The sequence below is a fragment of the Penaeus monodon genome, unplaced genomic scaffold, assembly GCF_015228065.2.
Source record: "Penaeus monodon isolate SGIC_2016 unplaced genomic scaffold, NSTDA_Pmon_1 PmonScaffold_8900, whole genome shotgun sequence".
Taxonomy (NCBI): domain Eukaryota; kingdom Metazoa; phylum Arthropoda; class Malacostraca; order Decapoda; family Penaeidae; genus Penaeus; species Penaeus monodon.
The window spans coordinates 4769-14060 of record NW_023664216.1 but is presented as its reverse complement, the minus strand read 5'-3'; the positions used below and the strand labels follow the sequence as shown (position 1 = coordinate 14060).

At 33.5% G+C, this 9292-nt stretch overlaps 1 protein-coding gene across 1 annotated transcript; it reads left to right on the top strand.

The window, feature by feature from the left end:
- Positions 1-1364: 1364 nt before the first annotated feature.
- LOC119571975 (cuticle collagen 39-like) lies at positions 1365-5325 on the top strand. Its single transcript, XM_037919030.1, has 6 exons — positions 1365-1422; positions 3638-3726; positions 4059-4170; positions 4462-4587; positions 4719-4908; positions 5166-5325. The coding sequence occupies exons 1-6, from the start codon at positions 1365-1367 to the stop codon at positions 5323-5325; spliced, it is 735 nt and encodes a 244-aa protein (XP_037774958.1).
- Positions 5326-9292: the final 3967 nt, after the last annotated feature.

The window sequence follows — 9292 nt, the reverse complement described above, 5'->3', positions numbered from 1 at the left end:
GATATAAAAGTTTTAAATTTTTGGGTAAAAACGAAACGTCAACCTGAGAAATATGATCAAGTTAAAATCACGATGTGACCTTTTTAAACTCCCGATTGTTATCACCAGGGGTCGGACAAAAGCGTCCCACAGTACCCGCGACTTCCCCTTTGGAGAAACTGGTCTTTTCCGCATCATGGGAAAATCCCCCAAAAGGGCCATCAAAGGGCGGACTAAAATTGCGACGATCCGCACCACCCAATCGGGAAAATAGGCCTAGTGACATTTGGATCAGCCACCCTATTTTCCTGTAAGACGGTCATCGCCCCCCACGAAGGGGATATGCTAATCTTGACTTTATTTCAAGTCATTTTTTTTCTATAAAATTATATCGGCATAACTGTGATTTAAAGTTATAATATATTGTTATGTATAGCTCGGTTTGACCCCAAACCTTTTTTTCTCTAGGGGAATTAGAGAATCTTATCCCCATCACAACAATAATGCAAAAAAAAAAAAAAAATAATACAAAAATGAAGAATAATATAATAAAAATTTAAAAAAAAAGTTAAAAAATTTTAAAATTTTTAAAAATAATTAAAAAAATAAATTAAAAAAAAAATTTAAAAAATAAAAAAAATTTATAAAAAAATTTTTTAAATAATATAAATAATTATAAAATTTTTAAAATGTTTATTATATTTAAATTTTATATTTTTAAAATATAATAAATTTTTAAAAATTTAAAATTATTATTATAAATATTAAATATTTTTTTTATTATAAATATAATTAAAATTAAAATATTTAAAAATTTTTTTTTTTATTTAATTTTTAAAATTATTTAATATTTTAAATATAATATATTTTTATATATAAGTATTTTTATAAATATATAATAATTTTAAATATTATATATATATAATAAAATTAAAAATTTTATATAATTAGAAATTTAAAAATTATATATAACACAAATAATAATAATATGATAATATATTTTAAATTATATATATTTTTAATATTATATGGATGTATATAAAATTAGAATATGCTACATAATTAATATATAATATATTTTAATATATAATGTATGTATTATATTAGAAAGCTAAAATTATAATGATATAATATAATATTATAATATATATATATAAAATTAAAATATATATTAAAATACAAGTATAATATATTAACTTAGGTTAAAATATATATATATATACAATATTTGTATAATTATTACTTAATATATATAGTACAATAATATATATAATAATTATATATTATATATAAATATATATTAAATATATTATAATATATAATTTTATATGTAATTAACTATACATACTTTTGTGGGGGTTTTCTTTGCTCTGTGGCTTTTAAAAATGTATGACGGGTGTGGGTTCACAGTGTCTAGAGGTTTTGAGGTAGCGGAAGATCTAGGCACAAACAGCAAAAAAAAAACAAAGACGACATCACAAATCCCCTTTACATTCCCATGGGTTTCCCTTTTGGGTTAAATAGATCTCTTAGCCATTTTTAATTTAATTGAAGCACAAAAAAATTTCTAAAAGGGATCTTAAAAAAAAAATTTTAAAGTTAAAAAATAAAAAAAAACCCTTGGGGAAAGCCACTCTTACGAGCCAAAATATATTTAAAAAAAATAAAAAGTTAAAAAAGTAATTAAAAAATTTGAAAAAAAAAATTTTAAAAATAAAAAGATTAAATTGGGGGGGGAAAGAACCCCTTTAGAGAATTTTTATTTTTTTTGGGAAAAATAATTTTTTAAAAAAAAGAATTTTTACCCCCCCCCCGGCAAAAAAAAATGAACTTAAAAGAAAGGAAAAATTTCTGGTTTTTAAAAAAGGGAAAAAAAGGGTTTTGGGAAGTAAAAATTTTTGCGGTGTTTCGGAAGGGGCTAAGAGAAAAAATGAAAATAAAAAAAATTTCTTTTTAAAAGTAAGAAAATTAAAACAAAAAAATGCTTTTGGCTTAAAAAACGGAAGAAAAAATTCATATTAAAAATTTAAAGAAAAAATTGAAAAAAGGGAATAAAAGGGGAACATTTAAAAACTCAAAAACAAAGAAAAATAAAAGAAAAAAACTAATTAAAAAAAAAAAGAAAATGAAAAAAAGCCGGGCACGGAAAAAAAGGGGGGAAAAATCCGGGGGGAAAAAGAAACGGTTGGGAGCCCCTTCATTTAAAAGTACAAAAACAATAAACAAATAAAAACCAAAACAAAAAAAAAAAAAAAAACAATAAAAGCAATTAGGAAAAAAAACATTAATCTTTAAAAAATAAAATTATGTCCCCTTAAAAAAGATATTTTTTTTATAGTTATATATTATATATTATAATAATATAATATTATATTTTTAATATTAAAAAGGGGATATATAAAATTTAGATTATATATTATAATAATTAAAATATATTAATAATATAACATAAAAAAATTAGATAAATCTTTTAATTAATATTTATAAAATTAAAATATATATATATCTATATATTTAGTTATATTTGTATATATATAAAATTGATATATATTATATTATGGGTTATAAAATTTACAATAAAAGAAACAAAAATTATAGGTAACATATTTATAAATATATATATACATATATATATTAAAATTATTTTTATGATATTTATATATATATATTTTAAAAATATTATATATATTAAAAAAATTTTTAGTAGTACTTTTAAAATTATATAATATATAAAATTATATAAGTAATATAAAAATTATATTTATACAATTTTAAATTATATATATATAATAATATTTAAAGTATATATTTGTAAAAATTTTTATAATATTATTATTTTTATGGGTATTATATACTAAAAAAATAGTTTTTTGGGGAAATTATATATATATAAATATAATATTTTTATACATATATATATATATTTTATAGAAATATATATGGGATAAAAATAAAGATATATATATATAAAAATTATTATATAAAGATATATATATATATATATACAATATATATTATATAACTATTTAAAAAATAAATTTTATATATAATTAAAAATTTTTATTATATTATAAAAATATATTTTTATAAAAATTTATATAATAATATATACATAATAATAATTATTATATAGATAGAAGGGGTTATATATAATATAAAAATATAAAAATTAATAAAAAAATTATATATATATATATATATATATATAAATTATAAAATATATAAAATATATTAATATATAAAAATTATAATATTTATATATATAAAAATTTTCTTTTATATATGCTTATATTTCCCATATTACTATGTATATACTAAAACCAAAACGGGAATATATACTATATATATATATATATTTTTACGCCGACCCCCTCGTCTCTCTCCCCAAAAACAAAAGGGGAGGTGGGAGACGGCGTGTTTTCCACAGGGGGGAAACACTGAACAGTTCCAAGAGGAACCGAGCACCACAGCGTCCCGAACACCACCAGGGTAAACCCAAGGGGCGAGGCGGGGCACAAAATAAACCCACGATGACAGTTTTTCCTTTATTTACACAAGTTTTTTTACCCGTACACTTTTCTATGGGCACAATCCGGGGGAGAAACCCATGCCCACACAGCACAATAAGTTATAAACAGGGCAACACAATTTTTATCAGGTAACAAGGGCCCCCACACGAGGTCTTCACAGGAGCAGCCCCCAACCCACGTCCCCCGGGCTTTTTCCCCCGCTCGTCGCTCAAAGCCAGTTGCGTGTTTTTCCCCGGTCCCTTCATTTTAAACACATGTTTGCACAGAGAAAAAGGGGCCCCAGGGCGTGGGCAAACCCCCCCCCCTATCAAGCAGACGCCCCTTTCTGCTCGACATATCAAAACTGAAACAAATTTAAAAAAAATTTTAAAATAAAATCAGTTCTCAGAAAACAAAAATCTTTTATCCAGCGAAAATTTTTTTGCTCCCCTGGGGTCGCTCTGGAGGAGGTTTTGGGGGGCGGTAGATGGCAGTGGCACCCCGAGCGGGGGGTTTCCGTCCAAGGACCCGGCTCATGGTCCATTGACGTCCCCTGCATAACCCCCACAGTCCAAAGGGTCGTCCTCACCCCTTTCCCCCCGTCTGGCCCCCGTCCTCATCGCCGCTTGGGGTAACCCTCTCTTCTTTTTCACCATGGCCCCCGGAGTACCTCCTGGCCATGGTAAACCCCCACAAACCGGTCCACCAAGTCCTCGAGAAAGCAGGGAAAGGCCCCCCCACCAAACCCAATCCTTTCCCCGACGGGCTCTTTGGGTGCTCCCCTTCCCACAATGCCGCTTTTCAACCCGCTGGCACCTTCAGGGCCTTATTGGAGGAAATTAGCTACCAAAAAATGTAACAACCCCTCCCGGGGCCAACAAGGCTCCCCCCAAACCCCTACGGCCCTCAGCCCGCGGAGGTTTTTTGAATGGGTTGCACGGGGACCCTCTACTCCAGAATCCCCTCTTTACAGTCGGGCACCGGGGTTCAGACCCCCGTCCCGGGGGCAAAGGGGCAGTCGCTCAGCCCAACTATCTTGCACAGCCAACCCCTGGAAAGCAAGGGGAATTTACCGGCCCCCCACCAGCTCCCTTCCCCGGTTTGAACACGCCCTTTCTCTGCGTTAGGTAGTCAAGGCCCCAAACAAAAAAGTGCTGCCGATCGGCCCCAACACCCCGGGAAACCGCGCACCCTGTGCCCCCCAATACGGGCCTCCAAAGGCCCCTTTAGCTGCACACAAGCCCGTGACACCAAAAGTCTCGTGGGGGTCTGGAAAATCGCATAGGGGCCCAAAATATTTAGGCCCCACTAGGGGCTTCTCAGCCCCCGTGTCCAATGTCAGGCGGCATGGGGGTTTCCCCTCTATTGGCCCCCCAAACCGCATCGTGCTGGTTCGACGGCCCGGGGAACCCAGGACGGGGTGGGTTTTTGGCCCCCCCTCCAGCCTTTTCCGGGCCCGTTTCCAAATTCCTTAGCCCTTTGGACATGCGCTGGGGTGGGACCATACCTGCCACAGTCCTTGCCCGCGCTGCTGGAAAGGGAACAGAACCGTCCGGTTTTAGAGGACTTTTTTCCCTCCCTTGAACTGACTACGTCTGTGCCCTACCCCTCGTAGCCCCAACACAACCTTGGGAAAATTTCGGGCTACCTTCCCCAATGCTATTTTCTCCACTTTAGCCTTTGGCCCGGAGGTCACGGGGGGGGCGAGCAGTGGCCCCAGGCCCCCCTTTCCTTCCCGCAAGGGGCCCCGAACTCAAGGCCCCCGCCAGCGCCCCCTGCAGGTCCCCAGGGTGTGCCGGGGACGTTTGATTGCAGCTGCTGGTCCCGTAAAACGTAAAAAAGAAAAACACGGGCCCGGCCCCCATCACTCTTCGCAGCCCCAGGGTACGACCTCCTTTCCCGGCCTCCACATCCTCGGCCCGCTGGGGCGTGGTTTGCCACGCTCACGAGTCCGCTTTTCAAGGGGGGGGGGGGGGGGGGGCCCGATTTACCCCCGGCTGGGGTTTGGGGCCCGAAACGGCGTTTTAAAGCCTCTGCCCCGCTGGGTAAGGGTGTTGGGATGGGGAGATGCCCCAAAAACTTCCCCCCGGGGGCCCCTTAGCGCGTTCCCCGGCAGGGCCCTTTTTTCCTTGGGGTCCCAGCCCTGGGGGATGCCCGCATTTCAAATTTGGGGAACAATGCCCCCCCAGGGCCCCCTTCCCCTTTTTAAATCGTGGCTACGCCCCACAGAATGTCTGGGGGCCGGGGGCCGGGGGGAGAACGCGTGCCGTGAAATTAAAAACACCCGGGGGGGAGGAAGGGGGTTTAGGGGGGCAACGAGGCGGGTTGGGCCGGGTCGAGTTTGGCCCCCCTTAACAAGGGGCGGGTTCCCATGGGTCCCCATCTTCGCAGCGAAAACGGGTGCAAAACGGGCGCTGCGAGGCCGGGGGGTTTCCCGCCACGACCCCCGGCAGACCCAGGGAAATCTGACACTCTGGCATTGTTGCCCGAACCCCCCTCTGCCTTCTCCCGCTTGCAAAAGTTTCTACCTCGTGAGCCGCCTTTCCGCCTTTACTTCCCCCCTCAGGCCCTGAACTCGCCCTTTAGAGTATGCAAAATCCTCCACAGTTCACCCTTCCCACACTGTTGCAGGCCTTTTCGGGTACGGGGGAGTCCCATCTTCACAGATGCAAGATTTCTCTGGAGCACCCCAACAAGTTGGCAGAAAATGTTCCTCTGGGCCCTTTCCCTTTCCTGCACTCGACCCAGAGGTTCGCCCGCCGCTTTCCCTTTTGGGGCCTGCTTTCTGCCCTTTTTGGGGATTTTCCCCCTCATACCGGCCCAGCAAAGCAGTGATAGGTCCATCTGGGTCGGCTTAAACCCCAAATCGTGCCCGGGCCCCAGTCATGATCCCTCCTCATGGTGCCGCCACTTTGGAACCCCAGATAAATCGGCGCGTTCACTGAAAAATATCACAAATCTAAATCCTGACACCATTTGTTACGCCCACCGCCCCGTTCTTGCCACCAACACAAGGGCCCGGGTAGGAGACGGGGTTTTTATACAGGGTCGGGAACAATGAAAAAGCTCCCAAAAGGAACCCAACACCAAAAAGGGGGCCCGAAAAACCAGGAGAGCAAAAGCCCAAATGGGGAGGCAGGGCACGAATTAAAACAAAATGACAGTCTTTCCCTTTTTTTTACACAAGTTATTTTCCCCTACATTTTCTATAGGCACAATTCAGGGGGGAAACCCAAAATGTCACCAAACCCCCAAAACAGCTTATAACAGGGCAACACAAAGCTTAACAGGTACAAGGGCACACACGAGTCTTCACAGGAGCAGCACCCAAAACCCCCTCTCCCCGGGTTGTTTTCCCCCGCTCCCGCTCACAGCCCGTTGCGGGGTGTTTGCCCCGGTCCCTTCAGTTAACAATGTTTCGCACAGAGGGAAAGACCCCCTGGGGTAGCAATATATATATTATCATATATTAATTAATATATATATTTTAAAAATATATATAATATATATATAATATATATAATATAGTATAAAACACTAATACCTACAATACAGAAAAATATATTAAAAATAATTGATAGAATATAAAGTATAGATTATAATATAATATAGATATAATAATAAAGAAGAAAATGATACTTACTTTTACTACCTATATATTTAAAAATTTTGGGTATAAAATATAATAATAAATATATTTTATATATAGAAAATTTTATATAGATATAGACACTATATATACTTATATATATATTGGAATTAAAATTTTTATATATATATATATATATTTTTAAAAATAATTATATATAATTTTATTTTTATAATTATTATATATATATATAGTATATATATATAATATTATAATATAAAAGGTATATATATATATGATGTATGATGTATGTATATAATTTATATATATATATTGCAATACTATATTCAATATTTTATATATTGTTTGTCTATAATTTTATAATATATTTTAATGTCATTAATATATATATCAAAATATATATATAATTTTATCATATAAAATATATAATTTTATATTGAAATACTTAAATGCAAAAATATATTAATATATAGTATAAATATTATATTATATTAGAAAAATATATATATTATATAATTTCATATTATATTATAAAAATTATATTATAAAAATTATATATATAATAATATAAAAATATAAATAAGATATTAATAATATATTTTATAATATAACCAATTTTATACTACATTAAAATATATAAACTATATATACCATAAACTAAAACATAACTAGATATAAAACTATATTTACTATATTACATATATTTAAATAATAAATTATAATCCCATATAAAAATATAAAACTATTATAATATTATATATATATAATATATATAAATATAAATATATACATATTATATAATTATATAAATTTTATATTATATATTTTTAATAACATTATATGAATTATATACATAATTATCATATATATATATAATATAATATTATATAAAACCATATATATAATAATATAATAATATAATCTATTTTATAAATTACATAAAAACAATAAAAATAAGATAAACAGAAATAAAATTATAAAAAAATTTTTTAAATATATTATATAATAATATTATATAATAAAAATATAATTTTATATATTAATGAAAAAATAATAAGAAATAAATAATAATAAATTATATAATAATATATATAGAAAAATTATTATAATATATATATATATATATATATATAAATAATATAAATATAAGATATTAATATATATATATATATATAATATAAATAATATAATTATTATATATAAATAAATATATTATTTATTTTTAAAATAAAATAAAAAATAAAAATATATAATATAGATTTAAAATATAATAATTTTAATATTTTATAATAAATATATAATATATATAATATTATATATATTAATATTAATATAATATTATAAATTATTAATATTATAAAATTAATTATGAAAAGGATATATATATTTTAAATATATATATTTTGAATATTAATTATATATTTTTTATATATAAATATATATATATATATATATTAAAAGTTTGTTTGTTGTATTAGGGTTTTAAAAATATAGTTTTATATTATATATATATAATTTAATATATAATATAATATATAATATTTTGAAAATATATATATTGTCGCCGGGGTTTTGCCTGTGCAAAATGTTAAACATAAAGGGGCCCCGGGGAAAACCGACGCAACGCTGTGAGGGGGAGCGGGGAACAAGGGGGGAGACGGGGTTGGGTGCTGCTCCTTTGAAGCCCTCGTGTGGCCCTTGTGACCTGAAAGCATTGTGTTCCCTGTTTTAACGTTTGTTTTGGGTTGAATTTTGGTTTCCCCCCCTGTTTTGCCTATAAAAAAATTGGGTAAATAATTTGGGTAAAAAAAGGAAAGCTTCTTTTTTTTTAATTTCGTCCCCGCCTCGCCACTTGGCGTTTGTCTCCGGGTGTTTGGGACATGTGGTTTTCGTCTCTTGGAGGTTCATTGTTCAGCCCCGTATATAACACCCGTCTCCCTACCCTCCCTTGTTTTGGTCAGAGAGAGAGGGGGCGCGAAAAAGGGTGCAGGAGTGAGTTTTGTGAATTGATAGTGAGACCGCCGTTTATAGTGGTCCAAAGAGGCGGCAGCCTGAGGGAGGGAGGTATGATGAGGCGGGCCGGGGAGGTGAACCGGCCGATGACCGTCATCCAGGGGGCCGGTATGAGGGGGGAAAATGGCACAAAGGGCGAAGGCGGGGCACAGGGGCCGCAGCAGGCGCACCATTCGTGAGA

What these genes read in the sequence shown, in the direction of transcription:
- LOC119571975 (XM_037919030.1), top strand. Translation starts at nt 1,365, where the DNA reads ATGTATGACGGGTGTGGGTTCACAGTGTCTAGAGGTTTTGAGGTAGCG. An exon ending in CGGAGTACCTCCTGGCCATG is followed by an intron (nt 4,171 to 4,461) that starts GTAAACCCCCAC and finishes CCCTCTTTACAG; the next exon opens with TCGGGCACCGGGGTTCAGAC. An exon ending in CCCACCAGCTCCCTTCCCCG is followed by an intron (nt 4,588 to 4,718) that starts GTTTGAACACGC and finishes AGGCCCCTTTAG; the next exon opens with CTGCACACAAGCCCGTGACA.